Genomic DNA, 19,377 nt, shown 5'->3' on the forward strand with positions numbered 1-19,377 from the left:
ATGGTGATGTTACTGTAAACAAGGAGCTATAACAACCTACCCCTGATTTTAAATGGTGAGATTACTGTAAACAAGGAGCTATAACAACCTACCCCTGATTTTAAATGGTGATGTTACTGTAAAAAAGGAGCTATAACAACCTACCCCTGATTTTAAATGGTGATATTACTGTAAACAAGGAGCTATAAAAACCTACCCCTGATTTTAAATGGTGATGTTACTGTAAACAAGGTGACAATGGGCAGTTTTTTAAATTAAATACAGCATATAGTTTTATATCACAGGTGGTAACACAATCCATATAAATAATGTTTTTAATGATTAAACAATCTAAAACATTTTACAGATCAAGCAAGAATAATAGCCTGATTTTATAAACAGTGTCAAATCAAGTGGAAATGGAATCGAACACAACAAGCAACATACATTATCAAAATAAATAACAATAGAAACTCAAACAAGACGAAATATCAAAGAGCAAAAATGTGCATTATCATCATTACATTCTAAGGTCTCAAATACATTCACACATTACACTGGTATAACAGGAAGAACAACAAAACTATCTGTAGTTCCATAGATTTATAATAACAATACTCTGTAAACTTAACTTGAACAAAAGTGCAACAAGGTCAATCATATTGAAGTGGGTTGAAATAAAATAAATTACTAGGTTATTTAGAACATAAAATAAATAGATACATCTATTCTACTTGGTGTATGTTATAATAAAGTACAGTCAAACAGTAGGTGGTGCTGTCCTAATAGATGAGGTAACCTAGCCTGACGACTCAAACTAAATTCTCCCACTGCTTTGTCCTTCACCACATACTTTAGTCTGAATATGGGTAGGGTTATTATTTAAGTTGTTTGTGGTGACGAGGGGCATGACACAAAACAATGTCTTCAGCGATTGGATTGTCTCTAACCAATCAGAGTAAAAGCCAATGATAATTTTTCAAACTGCTGTTTTACCCACGTATGTTCTAGCTCTGACTCAATCCATCCTTACCGGACAAATCAGATGGCCCCGAATGTATTGGCATTCGGTGAAAAGCTGGGGAGGTACTCAAATCCAGACTCATTGCGAAGAAGAAACTGTCCTTTGGCGTAACATTTGGCTGGAGCAAGGAGTTTGGGTAGCCAGACAACAAGTAAACCTACCTCATATCACAACACTCACCTACAAGAGGTCATCAATCTCTCAAACCTAAAAGTGCCATTTCAGTACTTCTAAACAGCATTAACCATATCATGGCTTGTATAATGCATGTGTTAATTAGCTTATTTATGACTGTGTAAGAATGATTCAACAAGGTTCAACATCCAGGCTCAGTAACAACAGGTGCTCCAGTCCTCAACAAAAACAGCGGTCAGCTACAGTGCATATAAGCACGGGCAGCAACAACAGACAGATGTTTACACAATGCTCCTAAGACGGTCCTGCTCGTCTGCTGTGGTTGCCAACGCTGCTTGCCTGCAACCTGCCAGAGAGAATGTGAAGGTTACTATACTGTACTACAGTGAATCTAAAAGGACGTTATCCATAAACATTCCTGAGCTCCAAGGCATGCAGTTTATTCAGTTTATTTGATAAAAGACAGAACCATATATAGAGTTGATGACTCAATTCATTCCACTTGTCTTACTAAGACGGTTAAAATAAAGATATTAGATATTACAGATAATCTTGTGTGGACTCACCTTTTTTCTTTTGAAGCTCGACACAACCCAAGATGACTAAAAGGGAAATGATTAGGAACACTGGAATGGCAACCGCCCACGGGGATGTCCTCTTGTCATCTGGAAGGTGAAACATGAAATTCCAGTGAGCATGTGTTTGGAGAGACAGCATTTACTCCGAAGAGAAAAACAAGGAATTTTACACCCTTCCTTTTTAATGCATTCAGTTTGAATAACATGTTCTGTCCCATCTATCCAATCATATCATCCATCACGTAGCATCCCTGAGGATCTGGAAACTACCCAGAATTCAACACAACACTTGACTACAGTGGGATTTTAAAAAGGGAGTGACTCGTGATGCCTTGCCATGGTGGTCAATATTAAACCCAACTGGTGAGATAAGATTACTAACAGCACTAATAGCATCACAACATTAGCCTCTTGGAACCAGCCTGAAATCGCTGCGTTCTGTTTTCAGGAAACAGAATGTTGCACTATTGCACGATGATGTTGGTCACAAGGCTATCACGACATGCCCCTGGGGATGATGTAGCCTGTTAAATAGAATGCCAAATTCATGTATCCAAATGTAAATGTTTACTATTAACATCAAGAATTTGGCAAACTATTTATAAGGCTAGGGATGATGTTGTTTTCACAATGTTTTCAAGTTGGACCATTCTGACACGCTAAAAGAGTATGGTTTAGAAGTATATGACACGTCAACATTACGTACCCTCTTCAACCTCCCTCTCTACAGGGAGAATAGGAAGCAGGACCCGCTCGTGTCTCTGTGTCCTCATCCCATTGTTTACGATACAGTCCACGTATCCCCCGGAGCCTGGCAACAGTTGGAGGGTGATGTTGCTATTGGCTGTGACAGTTTGGTCTGTGTTAATGACAGTCCAGTTGTTAGGTGTCTTTATGAGTGCTGCAGCAGATAAGTTCCATTGGATCCAAGGTGCTGGTTTACCCGTGGCAGAGCAGCTGACCACAACTTCCATGTCTGCTTTAGGTTCAGTGCTGGGGACTTTGTGCATTGTGGCTCTCACTTCAGATAAACCTTTGAATAGATGAAACAGGGAATATTAGATCATATTGATTTTATTTATATGACTTATTTTACCAGACAGATCAATTAAGAATAGCTTTCAAAATATGTATCATGTTTTCATAAATGTTTTGACACCAGCAAATGTCCCTTATTAATGCAGCAGAGTTCATGGTCGTTCAGACAGTTTTGGGATTCAGACATTTTTGGGAAATCCTGCCAGTGATGTAACAATGCCAATATGTTGATTTTATAGTTGAAGTTAGCTGTGTTCTAAACTATAGTGTTTATATTCCCCTAATAAAACCCCTAATAAACTGCCCATACTGTATTATTCGGATATCATTCCTTCGCAAATGTCCTGCTGTAAAGGCTGACTAAAGGATTATTCTATATTTAGCGAAGCACCAGATGTAAGGACCTTTATATTACATGTATTGGGGGTTTTGCTTATAAATGTATTAGTTTAGCATCTACAGTACATTCGTAAAGTATTCAAACCTCTTCCATGTTTCCACATTTAGTTACCTTACAGGCTTATTCTAAAATGTATGAAATAAATACAAATTCCTCAATCTACACGCAATACCCCATAATGACAAAGCAAAAACATGTTTAGACATTTTTGCAAATCATTAAAAAAAAAAAACTTTTACTACATTTGAGGCTGTAATGCAACACAATGTGAAAAAAGTCAAGGGGTCTGAATACTTTCCGAATTAACTGTATGTATTGCTTATGAAGTCTTTATGAATGCTCGATAAGAGTGTTTCCCAAAAAAATATAATCTCCAAGGATACCCCCAGTGACTTCCACTTCTATACCAGCACACCTGATTCAACTAGGTCTAATCAAGGGCTGAATAATTAGTTGACCAGGTGTGCTTGTACCTGTGCTGACCTACGATTATTATTTTGAGTTACAATATCACTTACATTAAAATGTTGTAACTTCAACTGAATAGAGAACAATAGAGGTACGCCCTAAAACTGTTATTATTCAGTGCATTAAATACCTTGAACGGTAAGACACGTCTGCTTGCGTCTTGATCCACTCGGGTAAACATTGAAGGAACAAATATAGCAGGCTTCGTCTGCCCATGTTACGTTCTTCACGGTAATAGACGTCGAGTTGAGAGATGCCTCCGTGAAAACCACCTTGCCTCGGTGCGGGTCTATGATTTGAGCTCCAAACCGCTTGCTGTAGGTGGCCAGATTCTCCACCGAGTCGTCTTTGAACAGCCTCTGCCAGGTGACTTGCAGCACACCTGTCGGGTCCGCATGGGTGCAGGTATATGATGCGTCGGCATTGAAGTCAACCCTGGTGTCTCCTCTAGCTACGACGTTGACAGAGACCGCTACAAAAGGAAGAAGGCAAGTTAATAGGTAAATAAATAAAAACAAGTTTAGCCTACATACAAAATAATCAATAACCTGTCAAACGTGGAAATGTTGTTTACCTAACCCATCTCATCTTATATGAGCAGAATCAACCCCTAGTCAGAAGCCATGGAAAACTATTTACCTTCAGAGAGCAGGCAGAAGAGAACGAGAAAAGTATTCATTCTCAGCTGGTGAATGTTGACTTAAACTCTTGGTTTTGTTTCTCACGTTGGACCATAATATATTGCTTCGTTAGTTGCACGTGAAGTGAGTCAGATTGTTTTTGGAAAGCCCTTAAATTGTTGAGGGGGTAGGTATAGAGTAGCCTAGTTCCCCAGTGGTTCCCGGCAGTAGCCAATTACAACGTGACAAGAAGGAACTGTTAGTATTATTTTTTTGTGTGGCGCACATTAGGCTGAAGCTGAATGACGTCATTGCAACAAAATAAACGCGGAAATGTATTTATTTTGACGTAACATTTTTTTGGTTCACATGCTCTGTGCCAAACAAAACTACAATGTAGAGGTCACCACATCAAGGGTATCGAAAGGCTACTGTAACCACAGCAAGTTCCAAACCACTTGGCTGCTAATGCTCCACCCCAGAAACTTAACATGCCTACACTTGATGAACATAGATTTCAGTCAATCTACAGTACCAGTCAAAAGTCTGGACACACCTAATCATTCAAGGGTTTTTCTTTATTTTTAGTTTCTACGTTTTAGAATAGTAGTGAAGACATCAAAACTATGAAGTAACACATATGGAATCATGTAGTAACCATAAGTGTTAAACAAATCAAAATATATTTTAGATTTTTCAAAGTAGCCACTCTTTTGCCTTTGACCGCTTTGCACACTCTTGGCATTCTCTCAACTAGCTTCACCTGGAATGCTTTTCCAACTATCTTGAAGGAGTTCCCACATATGCTGAGCACTTGTTGGCTGCTTTTCCTGCGGTCCAATTCATCCCAAACCATCTCAATTGGGTAGAGGTTGGGTGATTGTGGAGGCCATCTGATGCAGCACTCCATCACTCTACTTCTTGGTCAAATAGTCCTTATACAGCCTGGAGGTGTGTTGGGTCATTGACCTGTTGAAAAACAAATGATAGTCCCACTAAGCACAAACCAGATGGGATGGCGTATCACTGCAGAATGCTGTGGTAGCCATGCTGGTTAAGTGTGCCTTGAATTCTAAATAAATGACAGACAGTGTCACCAGCAAAGCACCATCACACCTCCACGCTTCACGGTGGGAACCACACATGTGGAGATCATCCGTTCACCTACTCTGCGTCTCACAAAGATACGGTGGTTGGAACCAAAAATATAACATTTGGACTCATCAGACCAAAGGACAGATTTCCACCGGTCTAATGTCCAATGCTAGTGTTTCTTGGCCCAAGCAAGTCTCTTCATATTATTGGTGTCCTTTAGTAGTGATTTCTTTGCAGCAATCTGACCATGAAGGCGTAACTCATGCAGTCTCATCTGAACAGTTGATGTTGAGGTGTGTGTTACTTGAACTCTGTGAAGCATTTATTTGGGCTGCAATTTCTGTGGCTGGTAACTCTAATTACTTTATCTATGGGTCTTCCTTTCCTGTGGCGGCCCTCATTAGAGCCAGTTTCATCATAGTGATTGAGGGTTTTTGTGATTGCACTTGAAGAAACTTTAAAAGTTCTCGAAATTTTCTGGATAGATTGACCTCCATGTCTTAAAGTAATGATGGACTGTCGTTTCTCTGAGCGTTTTTGGGCTCTTCTTGCCATAATATGGACTTTGTATTTTATCAAGTAGGGCTATCATCTGTAAACCACACCTACCTTGTCACAAAACAACTGATTGGCTGAAATGCATTAAGAAGGAAAGAAATTCCACAAATTAACTTTTAACAAGGCACGCGTGTTAATTAAAATACATTCCAGGTGACTACCTCATGAAGCTGGTTGAGAGAATGCCAAGAGTGTGCAAAGCTGTCAAGGCAAAGCAAACTACTTTGAAGATCCTCAAATATAAAATATATTATACACTTTTTTGGTTACTACATGATATGTGTCATTTCATAGTTTTGATTTCTTCACCATTATTCTGCAATTTATAAAATAGTTAAAATAAATTAAAACCCTTATATGAGTAGGTTTCCAAACTTTTGACTGGTACTGTACAAAAACATTTTACAATGTGGGAAATGATGACTCCGTGTTATGGTAATAAGGTGAGCATTCTATGAGTGAGACATTTTCAAGATTTGAAATCTATTACAGTAAGTAGTGTGTCTATCATAGGGGTTCACAGAGTTTCTTCAACATGCTTCTCACATGAAATGCTGTTCTGGTAATTGTGTCAGTAGGAAGTTCCCAGATTCTCATCCTGGTGGTTGCTGGTCTTCATTGTTAGTCTGGTGTTAGGGGTTGTGGAATTTCCTCTTCCTAGGAGATGTGTAGTGAGTGACTGTGTCTGAATTGCATAGCAAAAGGGGGAAGTCCACTGCCCCAGTAGATAGAAAACACTAGTTGCATGACACAAGTGAAACTGAAAGCTCTTTAGATACTTATGTGACTTCATTAATTGAAGGTGATGTTAACATCACGTTAGTATAACCAGTGGTGTAAAAATACTATCATGTGCTACTTCAGCAGTTTTTGGGCATATCTGTACTTTTACTTTGCTATTTATTTTTTTGACAACTTTTACTCCACTACATTCCTAAATAAAATAAGGTACTTTTTACTCCCATACATTGTCCCTGACACCCAAAGGTACTCGTTATATTTTGAATGTTTAGCAGGACAGGAAAATGGTCAAATTCTCGAGAATATCTGACGGACTCACTAAACACACATCTTTTGTTTGTAAATGTTGTCTGGTTTGCTTAATATAAGGAATTATACATTATTTTTACTTTTATTTTAGCTACTTAAGTATATTTTAGCAATTGCATTTACATTTGATACTTAATTATTGTTTTTACCTTTGTTTAACTAGGCAAGTCAGTTAAGAACATATTCTTATTTACAATGAGAGCCTACCGGGGAACAGTGTCGTTCTACCTTGTTCAGGGGCAGAACGACAGATATTTGCCTTGTCAGCTCAGGGATTCGATCCAGCAACCTTTTGGTTACTGGCCCAACGTTCTAACCACTAGGCAACCTGCTGCCCCACTTAATTATACTTAAATTCAAATACTTTTACTCAAGTAGTATTTTACTGGTTGACTTTCACTTTAATTTTTGATTATGGTATCGTTAAGTATGACAATTGGGTCCACCACTGAGTATAATAAAGTTAATTTTATTATCATAATTGGGTTATAATTGTAATGGTACATTTTATTACATCATAAACTGCGTGTCCTATTAAAGTATAATCCCATCACTCTGTAATTTGACCATTTACAGTCTAGCTAGGAGCAGCCTAAGGGTGGCAGGTAGCCTTGCGGTTAACAGCGTTGGGCCAATAACCGAAAGGTTGCTGGTTCGAATCCCTGAGCCCACTTCAGGGTCACCATCAATGATGGCTGATCTCAGAGGGTGTCTCGGGGAGTGGCCGAAGAGAAGGTCTGAGTCATGGTTACTGTAGGAAGGAATAAAATGAAAGAGGATCCACTACCGGAGGGTTATTTCAATACTCTGGGCCACTCTCCATGGCCTCGGTAGTAACCGACTCCAATTCCAGGAAAGGAGAGCAGTCATAATGATACTTACAGTAGACACTCATTATCAGAAATCACTGTACACTTTGATATCCTGTGATTGTATAAAGGGTATTGGAATGTGTACTAAGAGTTATCTGGTAAAACTGAAAGTAGCCTAGTTTAGAGAGGCGGGCCAGTAACCAGATGGAAGAAACTTCTCCAGGGCTTCTGTACTGCAGTGTGTACAGTGTCACAACACTGTAGGGGCAAATTGTGTACATATGTAGTTTTGATAAAAACCCTTGACAGGGGAAATTGAGTAAAAAGGTGTGTTCTAATCCAAATATCTGAACCAAACATTTTCATTATATCTTGGGAAGAACCTGTTTAATATTCTGGTTAGCTGTTGTGGTCTTAAATTACTGTGGTGACATTGATGCATGTGACGCTGTCTCACTCAACCAGAGGATGATTCCAGCTGCATCTCAACACCTATGTATCTAATGTATATAAAAACAGACACAGTGAAAATACAAAGATGATCATTTCTGAAACACATATTTCTTAACAATTGATGTAGTCTACAGTACAGAATATAGACCATATAAAATATGTTACAAACTCAACGGTAAGTCTAAAGTATGGAGATAATTCAGTACCATCAGATGACGCAAGGCTCTTACACAAATATAAAGCATTCACATATGTCATCAGACAGGACACTTTTCTGGAATTTTTACTTCAGAAATGTTGCATCACTATCCGTTCATACCGCAGTCCTTTTTCAAATGCAGCACAGCGACACCTAGTGGAACTGCAGTTTTATTTTCCTTTTTGTTTCTTTAAAAAAAAACCAGGAACTAAAATGACTGATTTAATAATGCATGTTGCTGTGGAGGTGACAGACACTCGTGGCCTGGCTCTACTGTTCAGCAACACTAAAACCAGAGGGAGCCATAGAAATACTATGGTTCGCTCTGGTACTACACACACACATGCATGCATGCATACACAGTGCCAGTCAAAAGTTTGGACACCCCTACTCATTCAAGGGTTTTTATTTATTTTTACTATTTTCTAAGTTGTAGAATAACAGTGAAGACATCAAAACTATGAAATAACACATGGAATCATGTAGTTACCAAACTATTTTTTCTTTGAGATTCTTTAAAGTAGCCACCCTTTGCCTTGATTACAGCTGTGCAAACTCTTGGCATTTTCTCAACCAGCTTCATGAAGTAGTCACCAGGAATGCATTTCAATTAACAGGTGTGCCTTGTTAATTTGTGGAATTTCTTTCCTTAATGCATTTGAGCCAATCAGTTGTATTGTGACAAGGTAGGTGTGGTATACAAAAGATAGCCCTATTTGGTAAAAGACCCTAACCCAACACACCTCCAGGCTGTATAAGGACTATTTGACCAAGAAGGAAAGTGATGGAGTGCTGCATCAGATGACCTGACCTCCACAATCACCCAACCTCAACCCAATTGAAATGGTTTGGGATGAGTTGGACCGCAGAGTGAAGGAAAAGCAGCCAACCAGTGCTCAGCATATGTGGGAACTCCTTCAAACTGTTGCAAACGCATTCCAAGTGACTACCTCCATGAAGCTGGTTGAGAGACTGCCAAGAGTGTGCAAAGTTGTCATCAAGGCAAAGGATGGCTACTTTGAAGAATTTAAAATATATTTTTATTAGTTTAACACTTTTTTGGATGCTATGATTCCGTGTGTTATTTCATAGTTTTGATGTCTTCACTATTATTCTACAATGTGTAGTTCCCTTCATCAGATGGTTGTATGTTGGTGATGTGTAGAAACACTCTGTCACTCTCTTTCTGTAGTGTGACTCTGGGGTCACAAGTGCTGTCTGTACCAATATTTTTTTGGTCAGATATGACACTTGACAGTCATTCCCACTACCTATCACTCTAGCTTACATATTACATAAATAATGTCGTTAATGGTTTGGGCAGGTAAGAGTTCCTAAATCTGCTCCTGTTTCCAATGTTTCTACTTGAATCTCTGTAAAAATGAAGGGACATGGCTTGTGAGTATATTGTTTAAATTAAAATGTTTATTTTGCATTGACTAGCATTACAATGCACCATTTGTTTTGCATTAGTGAAAGGTGTGTAAAAAACATTTTTTTTTATTACACATTCATAAATGAATGAGAATATTCTGAATCAAATGTTGCTGCTTCCCTGAATGCAGTTCAAATGGTGCTGAGTGGAACTCCTATTGTTATACAAGGTAATGCTGACACATTAACATTTCATTAATATCAGAGGACCGGACCTCTTTCAGTGTTGTGCATGCTGTGTGTTTGATAACAGGACAAATCTTATGTTAAAAGACTGTGCCCACACCCCACACCAGCAGAAGCAGAGAAAGCCTCAAGGCACGTCTTCCACACATAATGACCCACTGCAGAACCAGACGTTGGTCCAATATTTTCTGCTCGGACCAACAGTAGAACAAAAGTCAAACCAAAGTTGTGGTCCTTTGACAGGTTGTATCCAGTCACATAATCTTGTGATAGCACCACTTCCTCTCGGCTGTGCAACTGTATTCTATTTTCTGTGTTACTTTCACACTGACAATACATCCCTTGGGCTCTGCAGTACAACCACTACATATAATAAACTATGTGTCAAGAGCTCATCTTCCCTTCTCTAGCAACAATGATAGATTCTGACAGCTCTTCAAGACTGAGGGGGGTTTATATCAAGTGTATGTAAGTGATGGTTAGATCCAGTCCTCCAGGTTAATAACAGGAAATGAACCTACCAACTGCTGTGATTATGATTCAGCATTTTTATTATAGTCATTCAATTATTAACTTTTAAATACAAATTACTTTTTAATACATCTGCAGCAGGGCAATAAAGTCCAGGGGCCTCATTTTATAAACCCTGCCTACTTATGAAATAGAGCCCAGAATGTACGTGCACCAGTAGGGATGCGTTGGTAAAATCACCGGGAAGCCAATCCAGAAAAAAAGCCATATTACAACCTATGTGTTGTGATAATTGCATTGTTTGCTCTGTAACCTGTTAGTTAATTTGCCTGGACACCATGATATATAGACCTAAAGGCTGAGATGATAAGAAAACACAGTGGCAGAATAAATTCAACCACACCTTTTTTAAATTAATTACAGTATATAACTGAGATCAACATCTGTCTGGTGAAGTCTACAAAACATATTGCTATGTAACAAACAGTTATGTGACCTACAGCATTGTCAAACAAGGTAATGTTTCCAACATTTTCAGACTACTAAACAACTATTGGTTTAGGACCATGGAGAGTTACCTCGAGTCACAGCTGCCTCCACTATTCCAGCACCATTTCAACATCTAATCACCTATGCTTAGTCTAATAAAGTGATAACTAAAAGATACCCAAAACTATTTAGTCCAATCAACATAAGCTAAATATGTGGCTGTCCATGGTACTGATTTCTGTGTGTGCGTGCAAGTAGAATAAACATGTTGACTCACCCTACTTGCAGAGAAACACCAATGCCATTGTCACGTTCTGACCTTTATTTCCTTTGTTTTGTCTTTATTTAGTATGGTCAGGGCGTGAGTTGGGGTGGGCAGTCTGTGTGTTTTTCTATCTTGGGGTTTTGAGTTCAGCCTAGTATGGTTCTCAATCAGATGCAGGTGTCGTTAGTTGTCTCTGATTGAGAATCATACTTAGGTAGCCTGGGTTTCACTTTTGGTTTGTGGGTGTTTGTTTCCGTGTGAGTGTTTGTTGCCACAGGTACTGTTTCGGTTTTGTTCGTTTCATGTTTATTGTTTTGTATTTCATAGTGTTCAGTTTGTCTTTAAATAAACGTTATGGACACTTACCACGCTGCGCATTGGTCCTGTCACGGTCGTCCTCCTCTTCATCTGAAGAGGAGAGGCGAGATGGATCGGAAGACCAAAATGCGGCGTGGTAAGTGTCCATGGTAAATCTTTAAATCAAGAAAGACTGAACACTATACAAACGAGTAACCAAAACAATAAACCAAATTCGACCGTGAAGCTACAAAATGAGACCTGTGCTGAAACAAGCCATCAACATAGACAATCACCCACAAACAAACAGTGCAACCCAGGCTACCTAAGTATGATTCTCAATCAGAGACAACTAATGACACCTGCCTCTGATTGAGAACCATACTAGGCCGAAAACATAGACTGCCCACCCAACTCAGGCCCTGACCATACTAAATAAATACAAAACAACGGAAATAAAGGTCAGAACGTGACATGTCCTCCGATCCTTCTCGCTTCTCCTCCTCAGAAGAGGAGGTGGAATGCCGTCACAGCCATCCCTCTCATGTTTCCTAAACAGTCTAGAACTCTGTCAAACAGTACACACTTTAAGTTTTTATTGTCCTAGGCTACCTGGATAAAATACCAGCTCACTAGACTCACTTCCTGTGATGGACAACAATACGTCTGGCCAACTAGTTAACATGAACCTACTTCATCTAGCTACATGTTGAACTTCCATCCTCTCAAGCCAGGGGCACAATATATTAATTTATGGTTGGATCAGAATCAACGTTATAATCATTGGCCAGTACAGAGAATTAAGTTAAACCGCAAGTCTAAATCTCCATCCATGGCTAGGAAAGGGCAGATTTTTATCTAGCTAGTTAGCCACCGTAGTACAACACAACGAGATGCAACAATTCATGTTTTTTTCTGTCAATAAAGACATTTGGCTTGTGATGTGATTGGTCTGAAGCCAAATCCACACTGGCTTCCCTTGACACTTTTTTGTTTGTTTTGGTGCAACAGGACCAATCACAGCTGAATGATGGGCATTTTCAGGCAGAGTTTTAATACTCTTTCATGCGCATACAGTTTCAAGACAGGTCTCATTTATAATTGGAAACATGCAGGTGCCCAGTCATATCAGAAATGGCACACGCATTAGTGTGAAAGTTACGCAATGGTTATAAATGAGGCCCCTGTGGTGTGTGAGGGAGCTTGTGAGAGGATTTTGCACCTATAACATTTCTGTCAACTGTGACTTTCGTTATCACACACCACATCACGCAAGTTAAAGGTCACTGAATTTCAGTGAAGTGAGCAGAGATGATATACACCATCAGACCAAACACTGTGTAGAAACACTTTGACAGAAATATTGAAATGAAAAAAATGATGTTCCTCCATTATGTATACACTCACAGGTGTAATTCCCTTCATCAGATGGTTGTATGTTGGTGATGTGTAGAAACACTCTGTCATTCTCTGTCTGCAGTGTGACTCTGGGGTCACAAGTGAAGTCTGTACCATTATGGTTGGTCCGAAATTACACTTGACAGTCCTTCCCCTCCACTTATCACTCTAACTTATGTTACAAACATTTTTTGGGCAGACAGATGTCTTTATTTCAGTCACTGCCAACATGAAGGGAAACAGATTGAGTGTCCTGTTTCATGGTTTTCAGATTGAGCATTAGTAGTGAAGTTGATTGCTTATTGACTAACTGCATCCCACAGCAGCAGAAGCAGAAGTAGCCTGAATACAAACACACTGGCCAACTGCAGAACCAAACATTACTCAATGTTGTCTGCTGAGACTGAGTACAGAACTCAACGTCTATCCAACGTTACTTGTTCAACAGAGAAACAAAGTAAAACTTGGGTTGACTAGTCATAATGGACCTTGAGAGCTGAGAGGAGGAAGTGGTGCTGCTTTCTAGCTTCTACCTGTCTTACTGTTTCACAGAAACACTTGGACCTCTGCTAGTGCATCCTGGTCTTTGCAAAGCACCACGAGGCCGAATTATTAACTACAGCCACATCAACAGGTTCACTTCCTCCTTTATACACAAACAATGATAGATTCTGCACCACCACAAGGCTGAAGGGTTCTTATATCATATAAGCCTGATGTAGATAATGGTGAGTTTTCCTCTAGAGTGTACATGCTGGGTTAGATGGGGTGGCAGGGTAGCCTAGTGGTTAGAGTGTTGGACTCGTAACTGGGAGGTTGCAAGTTCAAATCCCCGAGCTGACAAATCTGTCGTTCTGCCCCTGAACAGGCAGTTAACCAACCCACTGTTCCTAGGCCGTCATTGAAAATAAGAATTTGTTCTTAACTGACTTAAAGGAAAAATAAATAAAAGATGCATACAGCCAATACATTATACATATTACTATAGACTTCATGGATCTGTTTGGAAATTAAGTTTTAATGAACGGTTTAGTTTTGTCGTTACATCTCTAAACTTGAGGCCTACATGATAAATGGAGATGGAACATTGAAAGCAAGGACAATGCATTGTCATGAAGCATGTTGTGATGATGACTGTACATACTGCTGCAGGGAATATCTTTTACCAATCCAAAACACTGACACCTGGTGGAAATGCACATGATCACATCTGTCCACGGGAACATTGGTTCTACGTAACAGAATGTGCATGATTCATACAGTAAGTGCTGATATTTACAGCAACAGAAGACGATCTACAGTACAGGACCTATTCAGCCAGGTGTCAGTAACCAATCAATAAAATTATATTAAGTCGGCGTATCAGCTGTAAAAATAGGGGCATTACAGTAATCAAGATATCCAGTAAATGGACATACTGTACAGTTGTATATCCAGGGCTGGTGAAATAGTATTTAACCCCTAGTGATAGAAAAAGGTGTCTAATGCCATGTCGTCATTGGTCAACGGTGCCAGAGGTCAGGGGTTAGAAGGTGTCAGCTGGAGAGTTGAGTAAAGCCCATTGTCTCTCCTTGTGAACGTGCTGTAGGGCTCAATGTCCTGTTGCTCCACCTACAAAGACATTAACAATATGTCAACATATTACACTGTAAAATCTCATATGGGGCTTTGGAAATATTTGTAAATGTTGGCAAATTCAATTGAAAATGTGAAAGAGCATAGTCTGCAGATTCCTTACGACTACAGGTAACAGCAAGCAATAACAGCCCTGACAGTCTTACGACTACAGGTAACAGAAGAAGCAAGAACAGCCCTAACAGTCTTACGACTCCAGGTAACATCAAGCAGTAACAGCCCTGACAGTCTTACGACTCCAGGTAATATCAAGCAGTAACAGCCCTGACAGTCTTACGACTCCAGGTAACATCAAGCAGTAACAGCCCTGACAGTTTTACGACTCCAGGTAACATCAAGCAGTAACAGCCCTGACAGTCTTATGACTCCAGGTAACATCAAGCAGTAATTGCCCTGACAGTCTTACGACTCCAGGTAACATCAAGCAGTAACAGCCCTGACAGTCTTACGACTCCAGGTAACATCAAGCAGTAACAGCCCTGACAGTCTTACGACTCCAGGTAATATCAAGCAGTAACAGCCCTGACAGTCTTACGACTCCAGGTAACATCAAGCAGTAACAGCCCTGACAGTCTTACGACTCCAGGTAACATCAAGCAGTAACAGCCCTGACAGTCTTATGACTCCAGGTAACATCAAGCAGTAACAGCCCTGACAGTCTTACGACTCCAGGTAACATCAAGCAGTAACAGCCCTGACAGTCTTATGACTCCAGGTAACATCAAGCAGTAACAGCCCTGACAGAAAAGACAGTTGCATCACCTCCTTAAAAGTGTACACCGCTTTCTTCTGTGTTCTCTTGCTGTGTAAAAGAACAGAAGACCTGTGAATGAACGTAACATAACATGGTTTACACAGCAGATGCTTTCTGGAGCAAAATGTTTGTGCTTGGCTGCATGAATGTTTTTGTCCGGCACTCATTTTTGACAAGGCAGGAAGTGAGAAACCTCAACAGTTCAGTTATTAGTGACCTACAATAACCTTATCGAGTCAGACTTTAACGTAGGTCAAGTAGCCTATATCATACATCAGGGTATTTCATATGATCTCAGTTTTAACTGTTCATGCTCTATTGGCAGCTCTTTGTCACTCATAGTCACACCATTGACATTTAGTTGGCAAGCGAGCACAAACAAATCTTGGACCTAAAGTATAGCCTACCACATATTTCTGAGTCCCATAGTTCTCTATATCAATTGTAGATCAGATTGCTATTTGAGCTTGAACCTACATTATATTATTACAGTACCTCCATAACAAAGGAATTGATTCATTCAATTACCAAATATGTCAAATATCAATCAACTTTTCTTTTAACAAGCTAACAAGAATCTCTTACTTGAGATTACGTTTCCTCCTGATTATTCCAACAAGGACCACGACGGCTACAAATCCTGCAAAGGCTGTTATTATCATGACATGGAAAGGACGTAAGAAAGAAAGGTTGTTTGTGACATGGGATCCTGAAAAAGAAAAGGGGAATAACTCATTGTGATCCGATATGGCTTGTTTCTCTTCCTCCACTCTGGTCATTTACATTGTTGACAGATGCTCAATTTGAAGACTGTTTTTGATACAATCCAGTTCACTTGGACTGAGATGGTAGAAGTGACTAAATGAGAGCAAACATTCACAGTTCAAGCTAAATGTGACACGCAAACCAAACACTTACCATTGACAGAAATATTGAGATGCAAAAAATGTGTTCCTCCATTATGTACACACTCACAGGTGTAGTTCCCTTCATCAGATGGTTGTATGTTGGTGATGTGTAGAAACACTCCACCACTCTCTTTCTGTAGTATGACTCTGGGGTCACAAGTGCTGTCTGTACCATTATGGCCAAACCGAAGAGACACTCGACACTCACTCCCACCACTTTTCACTCTATCTATCTTACATATTACATACGTCATGTTATTAATGGTTTGGTTTGGACAGGAAAGAGTGCCCAAATCTGCTCCTTTTTCCAATGTTTTCACTTGAATCTCTGTAAACATGAAGGGAAATGGGTTGTAAGTGTATTGTTTCATTTAAAATGTTTGTTTTGCATTGACTACAATTGCAATGCCCAGTTTGTTGCATAAGAGAAAGTTGTGTGTGTGTGTGTGTGTGCGTATATATATATACATTCTGACGCAAATGTTTCTGCTTCCATAAATGCAGTTCAGATTGTGCTGAATAGAACTCCTATTCTTATACGAGGTAATGATAATGCCGTTAAAATTTAACAAATGAAACATGAGGACAGGACCCCTTTCCTTTTTCAGTGTTGTACAAACTGTACATGCATGCTGTGTGTTTGAGAACAGGAAAAATTTTACCTTCAAAGGCTGTGCACACACACCACACCAGCAGAAGCAGAGAAAGACTGAATGCACGTCTTCCACACATACTGACCCACTGCCAAACCAAATGTTAGTTCAATATTTTCTGCTCAGACCGACGGCAGAACAAAAGGCAAACCAAAGTGATGGTCCTTTGACAGGTATGAAACAGTTACATGATCTGGTGCTGGCTGAGAGGAGGAAGTGGTGCTGTGTAAATGTATTCTAGCTTCTATGTGTGACTTTCACAATGACAATACATCTAGTGGGCTGTGTCTAAGGGCTATGCAGTGCAACCACCACGTACTACATAACAATAAATACACATGTCAAGAGGTCCACTTCCTGCTCTAGAAACAATGATAGATTCTGACAACCACAAGACAGGGGGGTTACTGTGTATGTAAGTGATGGTTACATCTGGTCCTCCAGGTTATAACAGGAAATGTTTATGATATAACTAATTATTATAATCATTCAATTATGACATTTTATATACCAATGCCTTATTGATACATCTGCAGCAGGGCAATAAAGTCCAGGGGCCTCATTTATAAACCCTGCTTACTTATGAAATAGAGCCCAGAATGTACAGTGCCTTGCGAAAGTATTCGGCCCCCTTGAACTTTGCGACCTTTTGCCACATTTCAGGCTTCAAACATAAAGATATAAAACTGTATTTTTTTTGTGAAGAATCAACAACAAGTGGGACACAATCATGAAGTGGAACGACATTTATTGGATATTTCAAACTTTTTTAACAAATCAAAAACTGAAACATTTGGGCGTGCAAATTTATTCAGCCCCCTTAAGTTAATACTTTGTAGCGCCACCTTTTGCTGCGATTACAGCTGTAAGTCGTTTGGGGTATGTCTCTATCAGTTTTGCACATCGAGAGACTGACATTTTTTCCCATTCCTCCTTGCAAAACAGCTCGAGCTCAGTGAGGTTGGATGGAGAGCATTTGTGAACAGCAGTTTTCAGTCCTTTCCACAGATTCTCAATTGGATTCAGGTCTGGACTTTGACTTGGCCATTCTAACACCTGGATATGTTTATTTTTGAAACATTCCATTGTAGATTTTGCTTTATGTTTTGGATCATTGTCTTGTTGGAAGACAAATCTCCGTCCCAGTCTCAGGTCTTTTGCAGACTCCATCAGGTTTTCTTCCAGAATGGTCCTGTATTTGGCTCCATCCATCTTCCCATCAATTTTAACCATCTTCCCTGTCCCTGCTGAAGAAAAGCAGGCCCAAACCATGATGCTGCCACCACCATGTTTGACAGTGGGGATGGTGTGTTCAGCTGTGTTGCTTTTACGCCAAACATAACGTTTTGCATTGTTGCCAAAAAGTTCAATTTTGGTTTCATCTGACCAGAGTACCTTCTTCCACATGTTTGGTGTGTCTCCCAGGTGGCTTGTGGCAAACTTTAAACGACACTTTTTATGGATATCTTTAAGAAATGGCTTTCTTCTTGCCACTCTTCCATAAAGGCCAGATTTGTGCAATATACGACTGATTGTTGTCCTATGGACAGAGTCTCCCACCTCAGCTGTAGATCTCTGCAGTTCATCCAGAGTGATCATGGGCCTCTTGGCTGCATCTCTGGTCAGTCTTCTCCTTGTATGAGCTGAAAGTTTAGAGGGACGGCCAGGTCTTGGTAGATTTGCAGTGGTCTGATACTCCTTCCATTTCAATATTATCGCTTGCACAGTGCTCCTTGGGATGTTTAAAGCTTGGGAAATCTTTTTGTATCCAAATACGGCTTTAAACTTCTTCACAACAGTATCTCGGACCTGCCTGGTGTGTTCCTTGTTCTTCATGATGCTCTCTGCGCTTTTAACGGACCTCTGAGACTATCACAGTGCAGGTCCATTTATACGGAGACTTGATTACACACAGGTGGATTGTATTTATCCTCATTAGTCATTTAGGTCAACATTGGATCATTCAGAGATCCTCACTGAACTTCTGGAGAGAGTTTGCTGCACTGAAAGTAAAGGGGCTGAATAATTTTGCACGCCCAATTTTTCAGTTTTTGATTTGTTAAAAAAGTTTGAAATATCCAATAAATGTCGTTCCACTTCATGATTGTGTCCCACTTGTTGTTGATTCTTCACAAAAAAATACAGATTTATATCTTTATGTTTGAAGCCTGAAATGTGGCAAAAGGTCGCAAAGTTCAAGGGGGCCGAATACTTTCGCAAGGCACTGTATGTGCACCAGTAGGGATGCGTTGGTAAAATCACTGGGAAGCCAATCTAGAAGAAAAGCCATATTACAACCTATGTGTTGTGATAATTGCATTGTTTGCTCTGTAACCTGTTAGTTAATTTGCCTGGACACCATGATATATAGACCTAAAGGCTGAGATGATAAGAAAACACAGTGGCAGAATAAATTAAACCACACCTTTGGTTTAATGTTTCTGACATTTTCGGACTACTAAACAACTGTTGATTTAA

The 19,377-nt window shown here is 39.7% G+C and overlaps 2 protein-coding genes across 3 annotated transcripts; both read right to left on the reverse strand.

Annotated features, from left to right (window-relative positions):
• Positions 1-299: 299 nt before the first annotated feature.
• On the reverse strand, positions 300-4,480 carry LOC118965234 (OX-2 membrane glycoprotein-like). Its single transcript, XM_036982363.1, has 5 exons — positions 4,262-4,480; positions 3,753-4,094; positions 2,423-2,749; positions 1,705-1,803; positions 300-1,484 (listed from the first exon to the last, which is right to left on the reverse strand). The coding sequence occupies exons 1-5, from the start codon at positions 4,299-4,301 to the stop codon at positions 1,420-1,422; spliced, it is 873 nt and encodes a 290-aa protein (XP_036838258.1). The 5' UTR covers positions 4,302-4,480; the 3' UTR covers positions 300-1,419.
• Positions 4,481-13,953: 9,473 nt separating this feature from the next.
• On the reverse strand, positions 13,954-17,168 carry LOC110495546. Of its 2 annotated transcripts, none has more exons than XM_036982365.1 (5): positions 16,909-17,168; positions 16,257-16,574; positions 15,924-16,047; positions 15,347-15,386; positions 13,954-14,560 (listed from the first exon to the last, which is right to left on the reverse strand). In XM_036982365.1, exons 1-5 carry the CDS (start codon positions 16,976-16,978, stop codon positions 14,468-14,470), a joined length of 645 nt encoding a protein of 214 aa, XP_036838260.1. In that variant the 5' UTR covers positions 16,979-17,168; the 3' UTR covers positions 13,954-14,467. The 2 variants fall into 2 exon arrangements, with proteins under 2 accessions (XP_036838260.1, XP_036838259.1); XM_036982364.1 differs by having other exon boundaries at positions 15,347-15,407; positions 16,909-17,167.
• Positions 17,169-19,377: the final 2,209 nt, after the last annotated feature.

Source organism: Oncorhynchus mykiss, chromosome 7, assembly GCF_013265735.2.
Source record: "Oncorhynchus mykiss isolate Arlee chromosome 7, USDA_OmykA_1.1, whole genome shotgun sequence".
NCBI lineage: Eukaryota > Metazoa > Chordata > Actinopteri > Salmoniformes > Salmonidae > Oncorhynchus > Oncorhynchus mykiss.